The sequence below is a fragment of the Cygnus atratus genome, chromosome 1, assembly GCF_013377495.2.
Source record: "Cygnus atratus isolate AKBS03 ecotype Queensland, Australia chromosome 1, CAtr_DNAZoo_HiC_assembly, whole genome shotgun sequence".
Taxonomy (NCBI): domain Eukaryota; kingdom Metazoa; phylum Chordata; class Aves; order Anseriformes; family Anatidae; genus Cygnus; species Cygnus atratus.
The window spans coordinates 208,110,527-208,134,858 of record NC_066362.1 but is presented as its reverse complement, the minus strand read 5'-3'; the positions used below and the strand labels follow the sequence as shown (position 1 = coordinate 208,134,858).

The following is a 24,332-nucleotide window of genomic DNA, read 5'->3' as shown; positions in this document are numbered from 1 at the left end:
GTGTGAAGGGAAGGCATCCCTCCAAGAAAGTCACCTGGGCAAGTGGACCACTGCTACCAACCCTCCAAGGCAAGCACTACATACTCACCGTGGTAGCAGCAACTACTGGGTGGCTGGAAACATACCTGGTAAATGATGCCACTGCCCCAAACACCATCTGGGGCCTGGAAAGACAAGGTCTATGACGTCATGGTACACCGGAGAGAATCGAACCCTGCAATGGGAGTCACCTCTGAAATAACCTTGTAACCCCCTAGACCAAGAGGCACGGCATTGACTGGGTGTATTACATCCCCTGTCACCCACGAGCCCCTGGAGAGGTTGGAAGGTGTAAGGGACCGTTAAAAACCTGTGTTACAGGCACTGGGTGCTGGGGCATGGAAACACTGGGATGCAAATTTAGCAGAAGCCACTTGGCTAGTTAATACCAGAGGATCTGACAGCCATCCAGGTCCTGCTCAAAGCCTCTGCGCACTGTGGGAAGTCCCCGTTGTGCATGGAGGGAAGTGGCTGGGGAAGGCAGGTGGATTGCTCCTGCCTTGGGAAAAGGCAAAGCCATTTGTGAGAGCGGTTGTGGTGGCGTTTAGCTGTCCATCAGGGCAAGACCACCACAAACACCCGTGGGACTGGGACCCGCACTAACACTAAAGCAAGGGGAAACTGCTAAAGGGGAATTTCCTGACTGTGTCCCTGCAGACACTTGCAACAACTGGGCAGCAGCAGCTATTCTGGGCGGTCATGGGGGGCCAGCATATAAATAGCCCATGGGACGCAGGCAGGGGTTGCTATAAAAAGCCACAGCAGGCAGCTCCACGTGTCCTGCGCACCGAGCAGAGCAGAGGTAACAACTCGCTGCAGGTCCAGGGCTGCTGGGACTGGGCCGGGGGGGACCTGTGGGTCTGCAGCTGGGCACCGGGGTCCTTCTGCACATGGAGCACCTCGCCCTGGGCTGGGTGCTGCTGGCCAGCAGCCTGTTCGGCACCTCAGCCACTGGCAGCAAGCGAGACCTCGATGCCATCAAGGAGGTGGCGATGGACATGGTCCTCAGCTCCTTTGATGACCAGTACCAGGGCTGCAGCCGCATGATGGAGAAGGAGCTGGAGGAGCTGAACCGTACTGAGTTCGCCAGCCCTGCCTATGCGGAGGGCTGGAGAGGTGCAGTGACGGAGTGGCGGAATCGATGGGGCCGTGCCACCCGCCCACTGGTGCTGCGGCAGGAGCAGGCGGTGGCTGTGCTGGCGTACACTGCCGAGGGGGACCTGTACCGACAGTTCAACGTGGCCGTGCGCGAGGGTGGGCGCTCCCGTGAGCACTACCTCCAATCCTTCCCCTTCAAGACGCTGCACTTCCTCCTGACCAAGGCCCTGCACACCCTGCGGGATGCCCAGGGCCAGAACTGCCACCGCGTCTACCGCGGCATCAAAGGCACCCGCTTCACAGCCCAGCTCCACCAGACCGTCCGCTTCGGCCAGTTCACCTCTGCCTCCCTCCAGAAGAAGGTTGCTCAGTCCTTTGGCCAGGAAACCTTCTTCTTTATGGATACCTGCTACAGTGTCCCCATCAGGAACTTCTCCTTCTACCCTGGTGAGGATGAAGTCCTCATCCCACCCTTTGAGGTCTTCAAGGTCACCAACTTCACCCGTGACAGAGACGGAAACTTCATCCATCTCCGCTCCCAGGCTGCGCGCAGCACCTACAACTGCGAGTTTGTGAAGGGTAAGGGCAGCCCGCAGGGTGGGTGCCACCAGGAGGCTGGGACTGGGGCACAGCCCTGGGCAGGCGCCGCGCTCCCCGCGCTCCTCCAGCCTTGGCCGCAGGAGAGCGGGGGGCCCCGTGCCACCGGCTCTGTGAGGGGAAGGGGAGCCTTGTGGTGAAGGCAACAGCTCCGTGTCAGGAGCTTCAGGAGCTCGGGGAGCTTGGGGAGCTCGCCTTCAGACCAGGTCTTCCCTGCGCATCCCTGCGCACTCCCAACTGCTCTCCCTTGGGGTTTGCAGTGGGGGCCCTCTGTGGCATGGCCAGGTCGGGGCGAGGGGCACAGACTGCGGTGGTGCACAGATTTTGTTGGTCTCTTTGACAGAGAAAAGGTGCAAGGAGCAGCCGTGTGTTTTCAGCGCAGGTAAGAGGCGAGCCCCCAGCCCCTTCCCACGGCCAGCACCGTGCGTGCACCCTCCGGCGGTCATTAACTCCCTGTCCCCCCCCCCAGGCATGAGCAGTCCCAGGGAACCCCCACACCTCTGGGGTCTCCTCTTGGTAGCCACAGCCCTGGCAGCCGTGGGATGCCTCTAACCCAACCATGCTGGTGCTGCACCTCCACAAGGAAAATCGGGCAGAAACGTGAAAACACATTTAATGGAAACTGCGGGATTACGCTTTCCTCTTCCGGATGCTTTCTGCTCCAGCAGGAGCGGTGCCACCAGCCCCAGGATGCTCCGGTGGCCCTAGAACACCAGCAGAGGCTGGAGGAAGCCTTTTCCTGGCTTTTCCAGAGAAATAAAAGCATTGCTGTAGGATGGAGGCATCGAGCAGGGTTCCTGTGGCCCCCCACACTGGGGGCATTTTGCATGGGCGGCAGCGAAGGGTCTTCTCCAGCTCCCTCGCCAACCCTCCTGCATCCAGAGCATCCCAGAGAGTGCTGCCCCGGGTCCTGCGAGGGGGCATGGGGAGCACTGGGGGCTCCTCCCCTCTCTGGGGAGCCTCCACAGTGGCTCAGGAGCAGGGATTTGGCTGGCACCGACCGCCTCAGCCCCCAGTGCCCAGGATCGGGCTCTGCAGAGGGGACGGACGGGGGCTGCCCCATGGAGCAGCGCACGGCACTCACTCAGCTCTGCCGGCACCGTGGGCACCTCGCCTTCCTCCTCACCCCACGGGTGTCCCCTGCACCCCCAGCACACAGGTGACACCAGGCAGCCTCAATGCACTTTAATGAATCCCTGCTGCCCCACAACCTGCTGCGGGCAGGTCCCGGGGGGCGAGGGGCACCAGGAGCCCCGCAGCGGGGCTGCGTCCGTCAGAGCAGGGCCGAAGCCCTGGGGCTGGGCAAAGAGCCCCCACAGCAGCCTCCTGAGCTGGGGGTGGGCAGGGTGAGAGCCCACCGCACTGCGGCCAGCCAGGGTCCGGCAAGGGCCGGGCTGGGGGCAGCTCCGGGCAGGGGCAGGAGGGTTTCCCCCCACGCCGGTCCCACGGAGCATCCCTTCCCATGCGGCCGGGGCAGCCCTTGCCCCGCACCGTGGGGCTCTCACCCGTCACGAGCTGCTGCCCGGTCTCAGCCCGGTCCCCTGCTCTCGGTGGGGGCCGGCTCCGGGGGGCCCCATCGCACCTCCCTGGTGTCAAGGCCGACGGGGCTCAGCACCACGCAGGTGAAGTTGGTGCGCAGGTCCCGGGCGCTGAAGGAGCTGAAGAGCAGGTCGCGGCGCAGGACCACCCCCGAGCCCCGCGGCTCCTCTCTGCGGGGCGAGCAGCAAGGGCCCCGTCAGCACCCACCCCCGGGCACCCCCAGCCCCCGGACCCCCAGCAGGGCCGGAGCTGCCCCTTGCCACGAGCCCCCCGCTGCTGCCCGCAGGTGCCCCCGCAGCCCCGGGACCCCCTGTACTCACAGCAGCATCCCCTCGTGCACGGCCCCGTCCGGGTGCAGCTTCTCGATGAAGGAGCCGTTCCCCAGCCAGTAGAGCAGCGTGAGGTCGGGGAGGCTGCTCACGGCCTCGCAGGAGATCTTCACACCGCAGCCTGCGCATGGGGGGAGATGGGCTGGGGACCAGGGGCGGTGGCAGCGATCCTGCTGTGCAGCCCCCCCATGCCATCCCCGGGGGGCCCCGTGGGAACAGCCCCTACCTCACCCGCCCCCCAAAAGCCCCCGCAGAGCCTTCCTGGGCACCCAAGCCCCAGCTGCAGGGGTGCGGGAGCCGACCCCCCCTCCACTCCCAAGGATGAGGGGCGCAGCCCCAGCTCAGCACGGGCTCCCCGCAGCCCCTGTCCCCAGGCAGTCCCCGCGGGGGTCACTTACCCAGGCGGGGGTGCTCTGCTGGCATCCGCAGGGTGGTGATGCGGGGGGGCTGCAGGGCCGTGGTAGCTGGGGGAGCGGAGCGGGGTGTGGGACAGGAGCTGCCCCCAGACCCGGTCCCCAGGGCGGGACGGAGGGCAGGGTCCCACGGGGGGGCAGGGACACGGCTGCTCCCCGGTCCCCGGGGTGGGGGGGGCACAGAGGCAGGGGCCGGTCCTGGCCCCCCACCCCCGCGGCCCCGCTTACCTGTGCTGCGGGAGGCCACGGCCCAGCAGAGCAGCGGCAGCAGGAGGAGGGCACGGGGCCCGGGGGGGCCTGCGGGCAGAAACGGGGCTCAGCGCCGGGCACCGGAGTGGGCTCGCCGGGACGCGCCCCCCCCAGCCGGGCACGGCACCGGGCGGCATCCCCGAGCCCCCGCAGCTCCTCCCGGCCACCTGGGAGCTCCCCCCCCGCCCCGGTGCCCGCCCGGTCCCGCAGCGGCCGCACCGTCGGAGCGGGGGCACGGAGCCATCGTGCGGCAGCGCCCGGCGGGGGCGCTTTATGGGGCAGCGGCCGTGACTCACCGGGAGCCGCCCCCGGCCGCGCCCGCACCGGGCTGGGCATCCCCGGGCCCCGCATCCCTGAGCCCCACGGGCCCCGCATCCCCGCGCCCCTCCTTTACCGGGACCCCGCGCCCACCCCGTGCCCAATGTCCCCGTGTCCCCCATGCCCCATGCCCGTCCCGTGCCCAATGTCCCCGTGCCCAATGTCCCCGTGTCCCCTGTGCCCAATGTCCCCGTGCCCAATGTCCCCGTGTCCCCCATGCCCCATGCCCGCCCCGTGCCCAATGTCCCCATGTCCCCCATGTCCCCATGCCCAATGTCCCCGCGTCCCCCATGCCCCATGCCCACCCTGTGCCCAATGTCCCCCACGCCCCGCATCCCCCCGTTGTCCCCAGCTGCCCCCCGACCGCCCTGGCCATGCCCTGTGCCCCCTGCCCCGTGCCCCCGGCCCCTGCCCGCCTCATGGGGCCGAGCCTCGCGGTGGTGTCAGGGGGCTCCAGGCCGGTCCCCACACTGTGCCCTCACCACCCGGGGGAGTTGGGCAGCCCCGGGCACCATCTCCCACTGTGCGCCCCTCGGGGGTCCCTCAGGGGTCCCTCGCAGGCAGCAACCTGCACTGCAGCCGCTCTCAGCCCGGCACAGCGAGACCCCGGCTCCCACCCCAGCCCTGAGCCCCCTGGGTTGAGCTGGGGGCTTCGGGGCAAGGAAGGGCCTGGGCTGAGCCGCGTGGGGGCAGAGGGAGGTGGGCAAAGCCCGGGGGACGCAGAATCCCGGCCGCGGCCGTGTCCCCCTGCCCTTTCCCCTGGTTCACGGCCCGGGCCTGCCCTCCTTCCCGCTGTCCCTCTCCCTTTCCCGTAAACGAGAGCGAAAGGGACCAGGGAGCGTCCCCACCCCAGCGCTGGCACCGTTTGAAGCGGTGCCAAGGCCACTGACCCCACAGATGGCCCCGATGCCCCACGGAAGGGGTCAGGGAGCAGGGGGGGCTTCCCCACCCCGGGCCGGCTCCAGCCCCCCCAGGCTCGGGGAGGGCAGGAGGCAGCGGGGTGGGGACGCGGGGACACCTGCGCCAGGGGAAGCCCATCCCAGCGGGTCTCTGGGGGATGCAGCCGGGCTCCTCTTCCTCGCCCAGGGAAGAGGAGGAGGAGGAGGAGGGGATGCCCTGAGCCCTGGCACTTCCCAGGGAGACACAGGTCGGAGGTGGCTTCCACAGCTGCACGCTGGCACTCGTCCCTCCCGCCACAGGGGGACAGAGGAGGAGGAAGGTGACCACTGAGCCCCAGGGGACAGCAGAGGCCAGGACACGGCTCGGCGCAGCCCCTCTGCTCGTAAGGAGGCAGGAGCAAAGCCCCCAGCAAAGCACGGAGCGCTCCGAGCCCGGCGCTGGCGGCAGCAGGGGCTGGGGCTGGGGGGAGCCCGGGCGGCGGGGCAGGGACCCCGCACACAGGCACGGGGACAAGCGGGAGGGGGGAAGCCCCTGGGCCTCTGCCCCCTGCACATCCCAAGGCACGGCCCCGCGTCTGGGCCAGGGACCCAAACCCTCAAGCCAGGGTAGCCGCCCGACCCAGGCGGAGCAACGACAGGCGTCGAAAAAAGCCCCGAAAAACCCAGTGAGTTTTCTGGCGTTCTTTATTAACACCTCCCGGAAGGGCAGCGCTGGCGCGGTGACGGTCACAGCGCCGGGCTCCTTCCAGAGCCTGCCAAGCGCCGCGCACCCCGCCTGTCCCCCGCGGTCAGCCCAGCGGCTGCGCCCTCCCTGCCGTGCTTGCGGGCACCAGGGCTGCAGCCCAGCCCCCTCGGCGCCGCCCAGCCCGCTCCCACCGCTCGCAGGGTGCTGGGCAGGGTGCTGGGGCTGCCCGACGTGGGCAACGCCCGGGAGGAGGCTGCGGAAGCCACCGCTGCGTCCCCACGGTGCAGGGGACGGAGGAGGAAACGCGACCTGGCCGCGGCACAGGCGGGACGAGCGAGAAAATCCCCGTGCCACATCAGCTCCCGCGACCGCGTGCTTGGCACATCGCGGGGCGGTTTCGCCCTACGCAAACCCAGGACTCAGCAGGGCCCGCGGGCAGCCCCCGCAGCGCCAGCCACTTCCCCAATCCCCGCATGCACGAGGAAGACCCCGTGCCAAACCCGCGGGGCCGGGGGAGGCCTCGCTCTGCCAGCGTGACCGCACGCCGCTGCCACCGGCCCTACCCGCGTCACCACACGCCAGCACGAGGCCCTCGCCCGCTCCGCGTACCGCTACCAACGGGGCGCAGGGGGAGAAGGGCCCCCCCGCCCCACATCCCGGCCGGCTGAGGACGGCACCAGCCCTGGTGGGGCACGGGGACGCGCGGGGGGACGTAGAAAAGAGGGGAGCGTACAAAAGGGTGAGGCAGGGAGAGGCTGGGGGGCACCGGCCGAGACCACGCTCAGAGCGAGGTGCAGGAGCGGCTCCTTCCCTCCCCGTACACCCGCGGCGGGGAGCTGCTGGGGAAGAGCTCAGCCCACGGCACCTGGGCAGCCGCGTGTCCTTCTGTCCTGCGTGGTGTCCCTCTGCTCCTGCGTGGTGTCCCCGCATCCTGCGTGGTGTCCCCTGCATCCTGCGTGGTGTCCCCGCAGTCCTGCGCCTCCCCGGGGTGCCAGCCTCCCCGCCACGCAGTGCACGGGCCCAGCCTTCCCCTGCCGCAGAAGCAGGAGGGCAGCTGGCAGGGAGACGAGCCCCGCACCTCGATGTGCGTCCCTGGCCCTTCCTCACCTGCAGCACGGAGCCAGCAGAGCCTGGGCTGCTCCTGCTGCCCCGCCACAGCAGCGCGGCAGGGAAGGGAGACGAACGGCCCCAAGCCGAGAGCCGGCAGCACGGCCTCCCTCCTGCAGGAGCAGGCCACAGCCCCAGGGCTGGGAAACGGGACAAGCTGTCTCTTCGTCTGCGATAGAAAGTTTTAAATACACTCATTAAAATAACTGCTTTTAAAAAACCAGGCTCCCCCGGGGCCCTAGCGGGAGCTGCTTGGCTGGGGGTCGCCCCGGGGACGAGTCCTCGGTGCTGCGGTGCTCGGGGGCGGCCGAGATGCGACGGATCCGGCCGGCTGCTGTCCTCTGCCCCCGGCCCGCGGCCTCGCGTGGCTCCACAGGCTGCCCGCCGCCTTCCCTTACTCCAGGCCCAGGATGTAGTTGATGCCCTGGACCAGTCCGATGATGACCGGCTGCCAGGCCACCAGGTAGCGCAGCCAGTCCAGCAGCTGCCCGTACATGACGTGCGGCCTCTCCCAGCTGCGTGGAACGGAGTTAAAGAGCCTTGGGGAGGCACGAGGGGAGCGCAGCCCGAGCAGGAGCTGCCACACACCGTCAGGAGGGAGGCTCCTGCCTCCCACACAAGGGAGCAGCAGCAGCTCACCCAAACCCGCACCCTCCCAGCTCCCCTGATGCTCCTGTGGCTCCGTGCCATGCCCAGCTCCGGGGCAGAAGCCAGGGAACCGGCTCCCCCGTGGAGAAAGGATACGGGTTACTGAACATCCTCTTGAGATCCACCTTCTCTTTGCAGTACGGACACGTCTGCTTCTTCCCGACGATGCACCAGCCGCGGATGCAGAACTCGTGAAACCTGGGGGGCGGCACATTAAGGGAACTGCCTGGGGACGGGGGACCGCGACCGAGTACAGAGGAAACGGGGCCTCTGTCACGCTTGAAGGAATCGCCACCACATCACATGCAGGGCACAGGAAGCACCCACGCGGCACGAGGACGGCAGCGTTGCCCAACGCAGAGCTTTCCTAGAAGACCCTTCGCCTCCCGGGAAGGGGCTCGCAGCGCGGGGCCGGAGGAGGCATGGTGAGGGGTGAGCTGCGGGGAAGCTGCGCCCTGCCGGCGCCTGGCAGCCAGAGGAGGGCAGGAGCCCGCAGCGGGGACACGCGGGGAAACCTCCGGGCATCCACAGCCAGGGGAGCGGCTGCTCTGCAAACACTACACACACCAAGCTGCGATGGCGTACCGCTGTCCGTAGCGCTTCCCTACCACCCGACCGCCAGCTGTCGGTTGTGCCGTCACAGCAGCAGAGGCAGCAGGGCCCTGCCCAGCCCAAGCACAACTCCGAGAAGTCGCAGGGAGACGTGACGTGGCTGTAACCGGAGCCGCGTGGCACGGCGAAGGCCGGTTCCCCCGAACAGGGACGCCCGCGCGGACGAGGCTGTCACCGGCCAAGCAGATCGCCCCCCGGGAGCGCCAGCAGGGCTAACAGCAGAGCGCAGCGCAGGAGCCGCTCCCTCGCCAGCCCCCGCAGCAGAAGCCTCTGCCCCGCGTCCTCCTGCGGCCATAAACCCGCCCGCACGGCTACCGCACAGCTGCTGAGGCCGCAGGCATTTCCAAACTGCCTACAGCCCCCAACGTGAGGCAACAAGCGCCAGTGACCTTTGCTCAGGCCGTTTGGAAACCACCTCGCTCTGAGTCAGGGGGGCAGTACCAGAGAACATCCCGGCTCCACCACTGAGTCACAGCTAGAAAAACCCCTGACCTGCCCCCGGCCAGGGCCCTGTGAGCTGTCAGGGCTTCCACTTTTGCAACTGACTTCACCTCCATCAGCTGCCAGGGCGCTGGGAGCCCCGCACGCGGCGCTGCTGGAGGAGTTGTGGGGACGGAGGAAGTGGGCAGGATGCTGCTGGAGCTTGGCCAAGCACAGCGCCAGAGCCCTGCCAGCACAAGGCCGGGGGCTGCCGATTTCTCCCAACACGTCCCCTCCAAGGGGGGCCGGACACGGGGCCAGGGCGACACACAGCCCGCGGAGCCCTGCCGGAGACGTGTCAGCTCCGTTCGGGGGACAGCGAGGTCCAGCTCCACGCCAGGACTGCTGGAGCTGGGCAGAGGGAGAAGCGGAAGCAAAGCCTGCAACGCACAAGGAGGCAGCAAGGCAACAACCCCAGGGACACGCAGGACGTTGCCTTTCCGTGCCAGGTCAGCTACCGCCCCCGTGAGGATCCTTTGCCACCGCAGCAGAACCGCCCGGTGTCCCGCACACGCGCCCCTTGGTGCCGGGCAGGGGCTGGGACGAGCGGTGGCAGGAAGCCGGCGGGGCGAGGCGCTGGCTCCGGAGCAGAAGGATACACGTGATTGCAGGAGAGGCGATACGTGTTCTCGATGATCCCCTCCTCGTTGACATCCACGAAGATCTGCTGGCCGCAGACGGCGCAGACGCTGTCGGAGAGGTGCTTGGTGGGCATCCCCGAGGCGCTGTAGAACTGAGCGAGGGCAGAGGGAGAGCTGGTCACAGGGGGGGGCGCACGTCTGACACCCCCCTCTGGCGCAGCTAAGCTTTAGGGAGGGCTGGGCCAGCGCTCCAGGCATCCAGCCTCAGCCTTTTGGGCTTAAAAACCTTGTTACAGGTCCAGCTGTGGGAAACAACTGCAACGGGACACGGCGCTGCTCAGTCACTGCGCAGCCCTTCACGTCCCAGCGCCCTGCCAGCCCCCCGCAGCCCCGTCTCTGCAAACCCCCCATGCTGGGGGAATCCCCCCAAGCTGCAGGTCGTGGGTTTGACCCGAGACAGCTGAAGAGGCCCAGCTGGCCCTCGCGGCTCTCTGGGTGGGAGCGTGTCGCAGCACACCAGGGGACAGCGGCCAGGACTGCGTGGTGGCCGGGCAGGACAAGTTAAAGGCAGGGGTGAGCACTGGGAGTTCAGGGAAGAGACAAACGGCTGGAGATCTACCCAGGAGGCTGGGTTACAGCAGAATTCACAGTGAGAGGAAGGGGAAGGTGAGCAGAGCCACGTGGGAACACGATTCACCCCACGGGTGTTGTGGTTCACTTTTTTCTTTGGCACTAGGTGAGCGGGCTGCAGACTTCAGGCCGTCACTACGGGCAGGTGGGAACACCCGCTCCGCCCGCAGGGACAGCCCGGGCTGCGGTGGGTACGAGCCACAGAGACGTCTGTGGAGTGAAGCTTTCCCTTGTGGCTACAAAAAAGAGCTGGTGCGCCTGCGACACGGTCCCAGAAACACCAGCACTCCTCAGCAGTGGGAGATTTTAAAGGCTCAGACAAATATCTGTCAGGAGTCTGGGGGGACTAAGCAGATCCTTCCCCTCTTGTGCCCCTGGGGATGGGACAGACTTGGTCCTTGGGGAAGCAGGATCTCTTAGGATCCCAGCGTGACTCATGTCAGAAACCTGACGCGGGCACCTTGGCCGCGGACCCAGAGAGCGCGCAGCGAGCAAGGCACCTGCCTCAGCGAGCCCTTCCTGGGGCAGAGCTTCCTGCACCTCCCCGCTTCGGGGAGGCAAAAGCTGCAGCTGCAACCAGCCTGCTCCAGGCCCTCCTGTTCACAGGCAGGACTGTGGCCAGCAGGACAGGACTCTTAACTCACCCCGATCGTCGAGGCCATGTAATCTGCACACATCTCGGCAAAGTCCCGCTCCAGGACCCCGTAGTAAAGACCATAGAAGAGGAGGGAGATGCCGAAGTCCATTGCATCTTCTGGTTTGATTCTACAACAGAAGAGTCCGAATGACATCTAGGGCTTTCCTGCAGCCGCAGGGGTACACGGCCAGCGCACCAGAGGAGCCCAGCAGTGCTGCAGCACACGTGGCTCCACCGCAGGAGCAGTCACAGGCGGTGAGCACGTGTCACCGCCACCAGTCCCCTGCAGCAGCCGTCTGCGTGCCTCCAGGCACAGTGCCAGCCCCTGCCCTTGGGGCACTTCATCCGCTTCGTCCCCAGCATGCTGTGGGGGCCACATCCCAGCTCGTATCTGTTGCCCGTCTCCCTCACCTGCCCCTGAAATGAGCAACTGCAGCCATCTCCCCAGCTCTAACATGCACCAGATCGGCTCCAGATAAGCCCCCAGTTAACACCTCCACAGCCCTGCAGGCAGTTGCCAGGCCTGCGCATCGTTCCAGAAGAAATTAACCTCTCTGAAATGGAGGATGGCTCGGGGTAAGGTCCTCTGCTACCACATCGGGGCTGGCTGCTTGCTGCAGGCACCTGGTCATCAGGAACATCTCACTGCTGCCCCAGGCTGGACACGCACAGAGCCAGGGGAAGCATCGCTGCTGGAAGCAGGGCTCTTGAGCAGCCTCAGCATCACAACCACGCAGGGAGAGGACACCCTGAAAGTCTCTTTGGCCTCCTGCCACATCAGTCAGATTGCTAAGATGACTGTTTCTCTGGAACCCCAGACAACGCCTCGTTCCCCACGGTCTGTCACATCCCCTGCCCTGGGAACCGGGCCCCGAGGATTCACTCACCTGAATAATAAGTTAAGACCAAAAAGCGTAAACATCACAGCCATGTACCCGACGATTCCAGTGGCATAGCTGATCTTGTATATTAGCAGAAACCATTTATAAACCAGCCTGTAAAAATGCAAAACAAGAGTCAGACTGCCTTGTTTCTCCCGAATGGAGCTGCATCGAGCACCTGAAGAGTTTCACTTTTCCACGTCAGATGTTTCAACCACCCACACCCATGGGCAAACAGAGGCTTAAAGTTCCAACTCAGGCTACAGATCTGCTGCTGCCATGGCAGCTCGCGGTCTTGACTTCCAACCGAGAAACCTCAGGATCCCGATGGCCTCAGGCAAGTGAGTGTCACACCAGGAATGCGCTCGGTGAGACTGCCAGGCCCCCTGGAGCGTCGCGGGGGCCTGCCTTCCCACCGCCCGCTCCGACAAGACACGGATCTGGCTTGGGGGGGATGGCAGCTCCACGGAGAGCTTCCAGCGGGGTAACTCACACCGTGAGTAAAAGCCCCTGAGGTGCTGCTGAACAGGGCGAACTGCAGAGTTTGAGGCCGTGGTTTGTGGCAGCGAAACGTGAAAGGACTCTCTGTAACGCTTCCCTCAGGCTGAGGACATTTCCCAGAAATGCTCGTACGAACCTGGGCGTCGTCTGTACCAGAGGTTTTCGGGTTGCCCTGAAGGTGACGAAAGCTGTGACGGCTGAGAAGAGCACCCAGATGACCAAGAAGCGCCACCAGTACAGCTTCACTGTGAAGTACAGGGGCACCACCCACATCTGGAACAGGGTCACCATCTGCGAGAGCGGAGGAAAGGCGCGTTACGCTGGCTCGCTGCTCACCGGGCATCAGAAGCACCCCAGCGGTTCCGGCAGCCTCGCTCTTGCCGGCATCAAAGGGCACTGAACAGTGACAGGGAGCGCAGGAATTTCGGCTGGTGGCCGCCAGCACCCAGGGAACAGGCTCAGAGCCTGACTGAAGGGAGTCAGCAGCAACAGCCGGCTGGCAGTGAGGTGTCTGTGACAGTACAGGGCTAGAGCTGGAGGAAGAACACGGAAGGAGCACCGCTAAGGAAAGAGGCACGGGGAGCTGATCTGCCTGACTAGATCTTGTCGGAGGGCTACGTGAACCTTTGCCTCTTCAGGCTTCCCAGCATTTTAACCACAGCCCCCTTAGGCACCAAGTTTCAGGCTTGCCTCTGCCCCACCAAATATTCCCGAAACCGGATGCACTGCCGTGCAGCTGGGCTCCTGGGGGATTTGGGGAGGGAACAGGCAAACGGGTCTGGTTTCGGTTTCACAGAGGATTACGAGTATTGCCTGGAAACGTTCATTACGGTAAGAAAGTCAGGTGAGGTTCGTTTCCCGGTCCAGGCACAGCCCCGGAGCCTTCCTGGCAAGCTGACACAGGGCAACGGCATCGGAAAGCGGCAGGGCTGCTCAGCAGACAGCGCTGCCGGGCAAGCCCAGGAGCAGCTCAGGAGCTTCAAACCCGGGGTGCCCTCAGCAAGCAGGCCGTGCCTTTCGTGGGGAAGCCTCGACAAAACGCAGCTCCTGCCTGCGCTGCTATTAGGACAGGATGTGAGATCTGCTAGCTCCTTTACCCGGTATCACCGTGCCGGGTCACTGACAGCACTCACAACAGAGGCTTCAGGCCTCCAGCTGCATTCACCCTCATCCCTAGCTGGAATCCCTCTAGCTGCTGGGAAGACGAGGGCATTTCACCACCAGACAACAGGAGAAAAGCACGGACGCGCCTCCCATCAGCTGAAGGACGGAGATAAAATGGATTATTTCGGAGACACTTACGTTGTAGGAGCGGGGGTGCCTCTGTTTCCACTGAACCAGCAGGAGCTGCGCCACCACCAGCGTGGCGATCAGGATGAGGACCATTTCGGCATGCATAGCCTCGTGCCCGCGGTGCTTGGCATGCATCCGCGCGTGCTCCACCCTGCGACAAGAGCGAGAAGGCAACTGAGGGGCATGCAGGCGCGGGCCACGTGTGGCACGGCACGGCACGGCACGGCAGGGCTGACGAGCACCTGGTGCAGGAGAGCCAGGAGGACCGTACTGGAGGGCAGCATTCAGGAACGCAGGGGTACGGGTGCTGCGTTGCCATCCCGGGGAGAAAGAAAGAAAAAGATGTCCCTAAAACCAGCTGTTCTACGCCCCGACAGCCCAGAGGACCACCCAGCTCACCCTGGTGTGAACAAGGCTGACCTACGTCACGCTGCTGCACGGGACCCAACGGGCAGCGGCGTGTGTGTGTGCGTGTGTGTGTGTGTCACACAACCCACCCCACGCAGCAGCAGCAGCGTGTGCGCTGTCACTGTGACGGAGCCAAAACCTCCCTCAGTCCTGCTCAAACCCCAGCCCATGGCTTTCTCCCTCCGCCCTGGGCGATCCCAGCTCTTGTTGCATCCCAGATCGAGTGACTGCCACAGCCCGGCGCTCTACTGACACCTGCGGTTCCTTTGCTTTCAGTGCTGCTGCCTGGCTACAAGGCACAACTACATCCTTACAGCGTGGTCTCAGGCTGAAAGTTAAGTTCGAGCAAGAAAGCTAACTAAGTCTTAAGTCTCAAAAGCTGAAAGTTAAGCTGAAGCTTAAAGCTGAAAGTTAAGCCCAAGTTAGAAAAAAAAATCCAAAGTTATAAAAAAAAAAACAAACCCAAGTTAGAAAAAAATCCAAACCCAACAAATATGGCAAATTCTCTGATCTTAAGAAGTCTTCGGTAAACGGACGCTGAGAGAAGACCCGTCTTGTGGGCTCTGCAGCGCGAGGCTGACTGAAATCGGTTCGGCCACAAGACGAGGTAGAAGAACAGCTAGCAACCGGTCTGGAGGGGAACCAGCAGCACCGCCTTTAAAGCGGGTTCCTACTTCCCCCTAGCAAAACGCACTGCCCGGGGAAGGCTGACCACGGCTCTGAAGCCGGTGACCGGGGGCTCTGCTGCCGACGGCTCCAGGCAGGAGCAGCTCTCGGCACAGACCCTCCTTACGACACCAACTCACCTCCATCTCTCTTCTGGGGACAAGTGCGAAAGGTCAACCTAAGGAGAGGAGAAAAAAAGAAAAGAAAAGATGAAGATCAGCTGCTGAAGTCCGGGAGCAGCAACCCCAGCCTCGAACCTCCTCTGCCTCCTTCCCCCAAGCAGCAGAGCTGCAGCTTCGTGCCCGCCGTGAGCCAGCGGTGCCGTGCAGGTACTGCTCACTGCTCACTGCTCGTCACCCTGGGGCGGCACCTGGCTTCTGCAGCCTGCTAAGAGAGACAGCAGCCCCTGAGCTATGGCACGGCCCTTCCTCGAGCCCGCAGGGGTGTTCCCAAAAGACCAGACCTTTACGAGGGAAAGCCCAGCAGTGAGAGGTGGCTGTAAGCCACCAACCCTCGACGCGACCACCGAGGCAGCGCAGGAATCGCTTCGAGTCACAGAATCACCGAAATTGAAGGGGTTGGAAGGGACCTCGAGAGATCATCGGGTCCAACCCCCTGCCAAAGCAGGTTCCCTAGAGCAGGCTGCCCAGGGAGGCGTCCAGATGGGCCTTGAATATCTCCAGAGAAGGAGACCCCACAACCTCCCTGGGCAGCCTGTCCCAGTGCTCCATCACCCCCACCGGGAAGAAGTTCTTTCTCATGTTGGTGCGGAACCTCCTGGGCTCCATTTTGTGGCCATTGCCCCTTGCCCTGTCCCATTCACAGCCCGCCCGGGAGCCTCTGGGCACAGAGGGAAAACCCCAGCACGCGCCAGGACCAAAGGGGGAAGGAAGGGGGCCCAAAGCCCCAGCAGCCGGCACCGCCTGGGGCAAGCCACTGCCAGACGTTTTTGGAACCAGCCGGGGGAAAAGAAAGGTTTAGCTTCGCTGCCGTTGCTGAAAGCTCCTCCCGAGCGCTGCAGGCAGCTTTTGCCTTATCAGACAGGAGAGGCTCGGCACCACCAGCCTGAGGCGGGCGACGCCGTCGCCGGCGACAGGAGACGAAGGGCTGGCACAACCTGAAACCACGGGGCTGGGCGCAGGGTGCTGGCGGCAGCCGTGCTTCGGGGCCAGGAGCCAGGAGACGAAGCGACGCGGAGCCCCCCGAGGTGCGTGCCCTGCACGAGGCTCCCGGCTGCAGCGCCCGCACCTCACCCCACCCAGGGACGGAGGCTCCCGAGTTTCCCCCGGCGAGAGGCACGAACACGGCGCTGCTGAAGGCGGGGGCCCCTCGGCTCTCCCCCAGGGCTGCAGATCTCCACCCAGAGAGCTCCGAGGCATCGGGCCTCCGGGGAGGCTTCCTGGCCGCACAGCACGCGCCCTAGCCTTAACGCGAGCAGGGAGCGAACGAAAACCCACGGCTCCGACTTCACCCCGCCTGCCCCGGCGGAGGCGTGCCGCTTGGCTGGCGGCTGCTGCGCCGATCGCGGCCTCGGCAGCTGCCCCGCTGTCCCCCCGCGGCCCCCTCGTTGCGGCCCGGGGAGAGGGAGGCAGGAAAAGCACAGCCCCAGCGGTGCGGCCGCGCTTCGCCCCCGCGCAACACCCGCGGGAGGTGCGGTCCCCGAGGGGCTCGGGTGGATGAGAAATTTGGATCTGCAGAAAGCCCGACTCGGGCTCCCCAGCTCCTGGTGGCGACGTGGCGCTGGCCGGGAGCAGCGGGAGCCCAGCGGCTCCCAAAGCAGCCGCCTCAGAGGCCAGCAGCTTCGGTCACTGCCCGTCCTTTAACACCCCGGGAGGGGACAGGGCAAGGCGGGAGGGGAATGCAGCGGCAAGCCGAGGCCGAACACCAGGACCCCCAAATCCTCCCGCAGCCCCCTGGCCCAGCGCCGCCCGGCACGGCTCTCAGAACACGCTGCGTGGGGCAGACCGCGCTGGGGCTTTGGTTCTTGCGGAAAAGGGGCGATTCGGGAACTTTTTCAACCAAAAACCTGCAAAAGCAGCGAGCCGTGGTCCGGGCACAGGGAGCGGCTCGGTCCGGGCGCTGCGAAGCTGGCACAGGCCCGCCTCCCAGAGCGGCGTCGGCCCCGGTGCCGCCGCGCGTACGCCGAATTATTTGTCCCGGCAGGAACCGAGGGGCCTCAGGCCGCTGCTCTGCCCCGCAGCACCCGCCCTGACCACGGAAACGCAGGTTTGGCTCCGGCAACACGCAGCGCCGGCAACTCCGGCCGCGCCTGCTGCCACCCTTACGCGCGCCCACCGCTTCCAGCCTGCGCGTGCCTCCCTTCAGCGCCCAGCGCTCGGATCCCGTCGCGTCCCCGTCAGCCAGAGGAAGAGCACCGAGAGGACCAAAGCGTCCGAGGAGCTGCTCCGGGTCCCGAGCACTGGCCCCTCGGGTGGGCGACATCCGCGGGTCCCGCTGGAGCGGCCGGCCCGAGCTCCTCCCACTGCTTTGAGAAAGGTTGCAGCCGCTCTGTTTAAAGTCAGGACGCGATCGGATGTGTCCCTCCGTCTCCCCCGCCACCCCCGAAGCTCTCTGGGCGACGGCTGGAAGAAACCTGGGGCTAACGCCCTCAGGCGTGGCAGCACGGCCCTCGGAAGAACCCCGCGCCGTTCCAAGCTTCCAGCGGGGGCTAACTCCCCCCAAAGCCAGCACGAAACCTTCGCTGAGACGTCCCGGAGGTATTTCCCTCGGGGAAAACGCGGTGCGGAGCCCTGACCCCCGTTACGCCGCTGAGCGTCCTGGGGCCGCAGGGCCGGCAGCCGCTGACTTCAGCACCCGCCTGCGGGGCTGGGGCCGGAGCGCCCTGAGGGCAGCCTGCTACGGGCCGGCAGGGCTAACGGCACGCCGGCAGGGCTAACGGCACGCCGGCAGGGCTAACGGCACGCCGGCAGGGCTAACGGCACGCCGAGCACGGCACACAGCCTTCACCCCACGCTGGCGCAGCAAGAAAACGGGTAACTGCAGAGCTCCGCCGGGCAGCCGCTGCCAAGGCCCGGGGAAACGACGGGCACACGCACCCGGAGGGTACTCGGCCTCTCCCGAGGAGCTCAGCTGCAGGTGTAAGAGCTCTGTGCCCCTTCACGCACGAACAGAAGCGAAGTTTCGGTGGAGGAGGCTGAGCCCGGCAGCGAGGAGAGCGTTTCACAACGCCCACAAGCGGGCTTTCTGAAGACGCCCCGGAGACGCAGCGTGTGCGCGCAGCCTTTCCCGGAACCGCAGGGATAGCTCAGGTCCGAAGGGACCCGCAGGGGTCAGAGTCCGACTCCCGGGTCCCCAAAGGACCACCCAAAACCAGCCCCTGCGTCTCAGAGCGTTGTCCAAACGCTCCTTGAGCTTCTACAGCTCGGTGCCGCGCCTGCAGGACCTCGAGGAGCGCTCGGACAACGGACGGGGCGGGCGCTGCCGCCAGGCCCCGGCTCGCTCCAGCACCCCGGGCTCGGCACCGCCCGCGGACGTGGACTTTGTGGGAGGGAGCAAAGGGACGGGAGCGGCCCTCGGCGTGCCTCCCTGCATGCGCCTCCTTATCAGCCGCCCGCGCCCCGCGGCGCCTCCAGCAGAAACCAGCGCCGTCCCCCGGCGCCCTCCGCGCTGCCTCCCCGAGCCCTTCCCGCCAGGCCGAAACCCAGGCGCCTCGCTTCTGAGGCCCGCAGCCCCAGGCAGGCCCTCCCTCGGTGCAGGCTGCCCCCAGCCCCCAGCCGCTCGCCGAGCCTCTGGGAACGCCCGGTCCCCGCCGTACGAGGGCGGCCGGGGGCACGCGCTGCTGCCCCGCAGAGCCACCAGCGAGCGCCTCGGAAACGCGGCGGGCAGCACCGCGGAGGGGCCGACGCGCGCTGGGAGGCGCGGGGGCGCCGCGTTTGAGGCTGGATCCCCCCCCTTCCTCAGCTGCCCGGGCAGCAGCAGACGCTGGGTGCGTGAGGCCGGGCTCCCGGCGCTCCGCAGGCACGGCCTCACCGCTGCGGGGGTCGGACGTACGTCCGGGTCGCGAGCCGCCCAGCTGCCTGCCCCCGCCTCGCCGGGCACAAGCCTCAGCGCCCCAGAGCCTTACGGCGAAGCGAGGCGGGCAGCCAGCACGGGCACAGACGGGGCTCGGGGCGCGCCGGGGAGCGAGGCCGGGGCAGGGACGCCCCCCGCCAGGCTGCGCAGGAACCCCCCCGGCTGCGGGCACCTCGCTCCCGGCTGCCCCACGCGGCTCCCTGCGCTCTGCCCTGCTGCCAGGAGACGGGGGGGGGGGGGGGGGGCTGCGAGTGTCAGTGGGGGGCAGCGAGCCCCCCCCCGCCCGGCTGGCACCGCACGAGCAGAGCCCGGTGCCACGGGGACAACGAGAGGGGAGCCTCAGCACGGCGCTGAGCCCCCCAAAGCCCCCCCAAGTCCCCCCCAGCCTCCCCTCAGCCCCCAACCCCCCCCCCATAGCCCCACCACAGCCCCCGAGCCCCCCCCAAAGCCCCGCCTCAGCCCCCGAGCCCCCCCCAAAGCCCCCCCTCAGCCCCCCAAAACCCCCCCCAGCCCCCCAAACCCCCAAAGGGCCCTCAAAGCCCCCCCAACCCCCCCCAGCCCCCCCCTGCCCCCAGCCCAGGCTGCCCCCAGCCCCCCCCCCCAGCCTGGCCTTGGGCACTGCCAGGGCTGGGGCGCCCCCAGCCCCTCAGGGCAGCCTGGGCCAGGCCCTCAGCGGGAAGGATTTCCCCCCAACGCCCCCCCAGCCCCCCCCCACCTCCTCCCCGTCGCGCTCGCCGGGGCCGCCGACCTCCACCTCCAGCACCGCCGCCATCTTGCCCCCCCCCCCCGCCCGCTCCTCTAGGTTCCCCCCTCCCCTCCGCCGGCAGCCAGCTCCTTCCGCCGCCGCCCAGCCAATCAGCGGCCACACCGCCGCCCCCTCGGCCAATCGCCACGCGCGCCGCTGCCCCCGCGGCCAGTCAGGAGGAGGAAGGGGCGGGCCGTCCGCTAAGGGACCGTCTGACATTTCCGATCCCGCGCAGTGCGCGGCCGCCCCGCGCCTCCCCCCCCGCCTCCGTACGGGGGCGGCTCACGGCAGACGCTCCCTTAGGGCCCGGCGCGGTGACGCGGCGCCGCCGCAGGACTACAAGTCCCGTCAGCCACCGCGGCGGGGCCGGGGGGGCGAGGGGCGGGGCCACGCGGTTTGGGCGGGAGAATTCGGGCGGCGGCGGCGGCGGCGGGGCCGGTGCGGGGCGGGGGGCGGCTCCTGGGGGGGGGCGGCTCCGGGGGGGAGGGTGTGGGGCTGGGGGGGCAAATGGGGCGGGGGGAAGTGGGGCTGGGGGCAGCTCAGAGGGGCTGGGGGGGCAGAACGGGGGGGGCAGTTCTGGGATGGGGCAATGGGGCTCGGGGGGGGACACTGGGGGCTGAGGAGGGGGGGACAGAACTGGGGGGGGCTCTGGGATGGGGCAGTGGGGCTGGGGGTGGAGTGGGGGGGCAGAGGGGGGACAGAAGGGGGGGGAGGCAGCTCTGGGATAGGGCAGCTGGGGGGGGCACCGAGGGCTGGGGGGGGCCGAAGGGGGGGGGTCAGGGGTTGGGGGGGCACAAGGGGGCAGGACGAGGGGGGGTGGCTCTGGGATGGGGAAATGGGGCTGGGGGGAGCACTGGGGGCTGAGGGGGACAAGTGGGGGGGGGCAGAACTGGGGGGAGGCTCTGGAATGGGGAAATGGGGCTGGGGGGGTACCCAGGGCTGGGGGGGCACGGGGGGGACAGACTTGGGGGGGGGGAGAGCTCTGGGATGGGGAAATGGGGGTGGAGGGGCAGAACGGGGGGGTGGCTCCAGGTTGGGGCAGTGGGGCTGGGGGCGGCTCAGAGGGGCTGGGGGTGAAGGGGGGGCCGAATGGGGGGGGGCGGCTTGGGATGGGGCAATGGGGCTGGGGGCAGGATGGGGTCCGTGCGCGCCCCCCCAGCGCCTGTCCCCCGCCCCCCCCCCCCCCCAGGCCCTCGAGGCGAGCAGAGCCCCGCAGTGTCGGAGCCGCCCGCAGGCGCTCGCCATGGCCCCGGTGCGCATCAGCTTCGTGGTGTCCTTCTCCTCGCAGGTCCCGGCGGGGCTGGGCGCGGGCTGGGGGGGCTCGGGGCTGCCCCCACGGCTCCGTGAAGCAGCGAGAACGGGGTGGGTGCGCGTGGTGGAGCGGGGGGGGGGGGGCGCTGACGGTGCCGCGGTGCCCTCCGCAGGACCCCCGGTACCCGGTGGAGAACCTGCTGCGTGGTGACGGCCGGCGGCCGTGGCTCAGCTGCCCCCAGGACCGCAGCCGGCAGCTGAGAGCGGAGCTGCAGCTGGAGAGAGCCAGCGCCATCGGCTACGTGGACGTCGGTAAGGGCGGGGGGCTCGGCCCCTGGCCCCCCCCCCCCCCCCCGTACCCCCAGCAGGGTCCCTGCACCTCCCCGCGGCTTGGAGCGGCTCCTGCTGGGCTGCGCACGAGCCCCGGGCAGGAGCAGCGGGTGCCCCACGAGCCCTGAGCCTCTCCCCCCCCCAAAAAAAATTGCAGGTAACTGCGGCTGCGCCTTCGTGCAGGTGGAGGTGGGGCGCTCCTCGTGGCCCCTCGGCCAGCCCTACGTCCCCCTGGTGCCCAGCGTCACGCTGATGACGCCGGCCGAGTCGAGGACGGGCGAGAACCGCTGCGGGGTCCGGATGTTCAAAGAAGGTGAAGGGCGGCCCGTCAAAAAAAAAAAAATAAAAATAAAAAATGCGCGGGGGCGGAGGGGTTGGGGCTGCCCCTGAAGCCCCCCTCCCTCTGTGCCCCCCCCCCCGCAGCAGATTTCCTGGCGCTGGCAGTGGGGCAGAAGTGGGACCGCCTGCGGCTCACCTGCAGCCAGCCCTTCAGCAGGCGCGGCCAGTTCGGGCTCTCCTTCCTCCGCCTGCGCACCCCGATCGACCCCGAGCCAGACCCGCGCCCGGCACCGGTAGGTGCTGTCGGGGGACCCATGTCAGGGTGGGGGGTGCCGGGGCTTCCCCTTGCGGTCTGGGGTGGGCACAAGGCTCTCGGCATCTCCCCGGCGTCACCTTGTCCTGCAGGAGGGCGCCGAGCTCACCGACAGCCCCTGGCGCTGCAGCCCTGCCTTCTGCAGGACTCTGTCCCCAGAGCCGCGCTCGTGAGTAGCCCGGGCTGGGGTCGCGGAGCAGGGGGCTGGGGTGGGCGTGGAGCCTGGGCTGGGGTGGGCGTGGAGCCTGGGCTGGGGTGGGCGTGGAGCCTGGGCTGGGGTGGGCATGGAGCCTGGGCTGGGGTGGGTATGGAGCCTGGGCTGTGCTGCCTGGGGCTCAGTGAGCCTGGGGGTCTGCTCCGCTGGGTGACGCTGGTCCCTAGGGCAGCCGAGAGCCCGAGGACACCGCAGGGAGCAGGGGAAGGACCCGGCTCCCTGTCCCCAGGGACATTCTGTGATTCTGTGACCCACCTGGGTCAGCTCTGAGCCCTCCCGAGTCCCTCCTCTCCCTGCGCGGCCAGGCCTGGAGCCCCCGGCAGACGTCTCCCAGCCGCGGTGCCTGGCGCCCTGAGCACCCCCCGGCTGGGGAGCGCGGGGGCTGACCGGTGGCTGTCTGTGCCCAGGAGCTCGAGGGAGGAGGAGCAGCTCAGGAGCCGCCTGCAGCAGCTGGAGCCGGGCACCGCGTCCCACGCCTGGAGCCCGGCCCGCCTCAGCCGCCCGGCCAGGATGGTGCTGTCGGCGGCGCGGAGCCGGGCCATGAAGCCCCGAGCCAGCACCAGCACCCCGGGGAGCAGCCCCGAGCTGCCGGCTGAGGACCGGGGAGGCCCCGCAGCACCGGGTGAGCAGGGACATCATCACAGGCAGCACGTGCCCCCAAAACTGCCCCGAGGGACCCCGTCCTGCCCGTGGCCGGAGGGATCCCGTGCCGGGATCTGCAGCTCCAGGGTGATCCCATGCCCTGGGGGGGGCATCCCGTGGTTTGCCTTGGCTGGGGGAGGACGCGCCACCCTCCTTGCTGGGCCGAGAGAAGCGTGGCCGTGAGTCCCACTGCTCACGGGAGTCCTGTGAGCCCTGTGCCGGGCAGGATGTCCCATCCGGGTGACCCCACGCTGCCCCACAGCAGGGCTGGCGCTCAGAGCCCTGGCTCCTCGGACCCTTGGGGGCGTTAAATCCCCTGCGATGCCCGGCCCCGTCTCCTCCTGCCCCGTGCTCCTGCAGGGACCAACAACCAGGTTCCTACGCTCCTGGGGGCCAGCAGAGCCTGGCACACGGCTGCGCTGTGCCCCTGCTGCTGAGCTGCTGCCTGTTCCGTGTCACGCCGGTGTTCACCTACCCGTGGGTGCTGTGTTTGTGGCCCCTGGCGCTGCAGTGGAAGGAAGGCTCACTGGCTGTTGCTCTCCAGGGTCCACGCAGGACGCCCCTGCACCCCCAAAGAGGGTCCGCAGGCAGCCGGGCAGCAGGCAGAGGGCTCACAGCCCCGCAGGCAGGTAATTAATCTCCCACACCACCCTGTTTCTCCTGCCCGAGCCCGGTGATTTTGCTGCTCTGAGCCTCCAAGCTGGCTCCTTCCCCGCACCCGAGGGTCGGCCACGCGTGGTGCGTTGCTGGATCCAGCAGCTCCCCCCCGGTTTCTGGCTGCGGCTGGTCCTTCACACTTCATGGGGGGGGGGGGGCAGCACACAGCACAGCGAGCCCTAAGCTTGCAGCACCTCCGCAGGGCTCTGCCGGCTCCCCCGGGGAAGCCCAGCGCAGGAGGGAGAGCCCGAGCCCAAGCCCGCGGCCGCAGCGAGGGACAGGCAAGGGCAGGCGGCAGCGGAGGGGAGAGCAGCGGAGGGGAGGAGGTGGGGCTGTGCCCCATCTGCTCGGGTGAGTGCTCGGCGGAGGTGCCTTCGGCCTCAGCCCAGGGCTCCGTCCCCAGGGGTCGGGGATGATGCCCTGAGGAGGGGCTCGGCGGAGGTTCGGGGACAGCCCCATCACCTCCCCTTCCCGCAGGCTGCTTCAGCATGGCGCTCCTGCCCGCGCACGCCTCCCGCTGCGGCGAGGACGACTCCGACTCCGACGTGGAGCAGCCGTCCTCCCCCGGCGCCTGGGTGCCCTGCCCCATCTGCGAGCTCCGGTTCAGCCCGGCCGAGGTGGAGCGGCACGCCAGCACCTGCGGGGAGTGAGGGCAGGGACCACGGGTGCCGTGCAGCAGGCTCGGAGCCCCCCCCTGACCCCACAGACCCCTCGCTGTGCGGGGGGGGGGGGGGACCGGGGGAAGCTGCGGGTAGCGGTGGTCGTGCGGACCGACCCCCTTCAGCGGGGTCCCACCGCAGACGGAGGGAGGAGAGGAGCTGCTGGGTTCCCTGCAGCGGTGCCTGAGAGGCCGAAGCCGCGTCGGTGGGGCTGGTGGGGACGGCAGGCGGGGCGCGTCCTGCCTGCCCCTCGTCTCATCAGGCTCCCCGAGACACCAGGGCAGGAGCCGCCGGCCGAGGAGCCCCGGCAGCAGGGGGGAGAGGTCGCTTCCAGCCCGGCACCGGGGAGAATGTGGGGAGGGGGGGGCTCAGCTGTGCAAATGCTGTCTCGGGAGGCTCCTGCATTGAGGTTTAAGGGCAGGCTGCGAGGGGAGCTGTTGGAGAATAAAATGAGAGCTAAAAAAAAAAAAAACAAAAACCCCTCTGCGTCTGCTTGGGCACAACAGCGAGGCCCCAGGTGAGCACTGCCTGGAGGGAACGCGGCACAGCAGGCGGGCACAGGCACGGTGGCAGGGAGGAGGAGGATTTCACCCATTTTTC

The 24,332-nt window shown here is 67.8% G+C and overlaps 4 protein-coding genes across 8 annotated transcripts; 2 read left to right on the top strand and 2 right to left on the bottom strand.

Moving 5' to 3' along the window:
- The first annotated feature begins 929 nt into the window (after window positions 1-929).
- On the top strand, window positions 930-2,286 carry ART1 (ADP-ribosyltransferase 1). The gene is made up of 3 exons (XM_035569557.1): window positions 930-1,716; window positions 2,078-2,116; window positions 2,204-2,286. The coding sequence occupies exons 1-3, from the start codon at window positions 930-932 to the stop codon at window positions 2,284-2,286; spliced, it is 909 nt and encodes a 302-aa protein (XP_035425450.1).
- Window positions 2,287-2,801: 515 nt separating this feature from the next.
- Window positions 2,802-4,508, bottom strand: IL18BP (interleukin 18 binding protein). The gene is made up of 5 exons (XM_035569535.2): window positions 4,484-4,508; window positions 4,244-4,312; window positions 4,001-4,066; window positions 3,594-3,723; window positions 2,802-3,443 (listed from the first exon to the last, which is right to left on the bottom strand). The coding sequence occupies exons 1-5, from the start codon at window positions 4,506-4,508 to the stop codon at window positions 3,263-3,265; spliced, it is 471 nt and encodes a 156-aa protein (XP_035425428.2). The 3' UTR covers window positions 2,802-3,262.
- A 1,641-nt stretch (window positions 4,509-6,149) lies between these two features.
- On the bottom strand, window positions 6,150-19,446 carry RNF121 (ring finger protein 121). Of its 3 annotated transcripts, XM_035569532.1 has the most exons (10): window positions 19,358-19,436; window positions 14,751-14,788; window positions 13,546-13,687; window positions 12,380-12,534; window positions 11,749-11,856; window positions 10,869-10,989; window positions 9,613-9,746; window positions 8,018-8,119; window positions 7,840-7,850; window positions 6,150-7,788 (listed from the first exon to the last, which is right to left on the bottom strand). In XM_035569532.1, exons 1-10 carry the CDS (start codon window positions 19,412-19,414, stop codon window positions 6,569-6,571), a joined length of 2,088 nt encoding a protein of 695 aa, XP_035425425.1. In that variant the 5' UTR covers window positions 19,415-19,436; the 3' UTR covers window positions 6,150-6,568. The 3 variants fall into 3 exon arrangements, with proteins under 3 accessions (XP_035425425.1, XP_035425423.1, XP_035425424.1); XM_035569530.2 differs by lacking the exon at window positions 7,840-7,850 and having other exon boundaries at window positions 7,438-7,788; window positions 19,358-19,446; XM_035569531.1 differs by lacking the exon at window positions 7,840-7,850 and having other exon boundaries at window positions 7,438-7,788; window positions 19,391-19,435.
- A 345-nt stretch (window positions 19,447-19,791) lies between these two features.
- XNDC1N (XRCC1 N-terminal domain containing 1, N-terminal like) lies at window positions 19,792-24,166 on the top strand. 3 transcript variants are annotated; one of them, XM_035569534.2, is made up of 10 exons: window positions 19,792-19,825; window positions 20,577-20,675; window positions 20,812-20,950; window positions 21,126-21,281; window positions 21,395-21,540; window positions 21,653-21,729; window positions 22,182-22,396; window positions 22,961-23,045; window positions 23,276-23,424; window positions 23,551-24,166. In XM_035569534.2, exons 2-10 carry the CDS (start codon window positions 20,631-20,633, stop codon window positions 23,721-23,723), a joined length of 1,185 nt encoding a protein of 394 aa, XP_035425427.1. In that variant the 5' UTR covers window positions 19,792-19,825; window positions 20,577-20,630; the 3' UTR covers window positions 23,724-24,166. The 3 variants fall into 3 exon arrangements, with proteins under 3 accessions (XP_035425427.1, XP_035425426.1, XP_050570955.1); XM_035569533.2 differs by having other exon boundaries at window positions 21,392-21,540; XM_050714998.1 differs by having other exon boundaries at window positions 19,796-19,825; window positions 20,577-20,639; window positions 21,392-21,540.
- The last annotated feature ends 166 nt before the right edge of the window (window positions 24,167-24,332 follow it).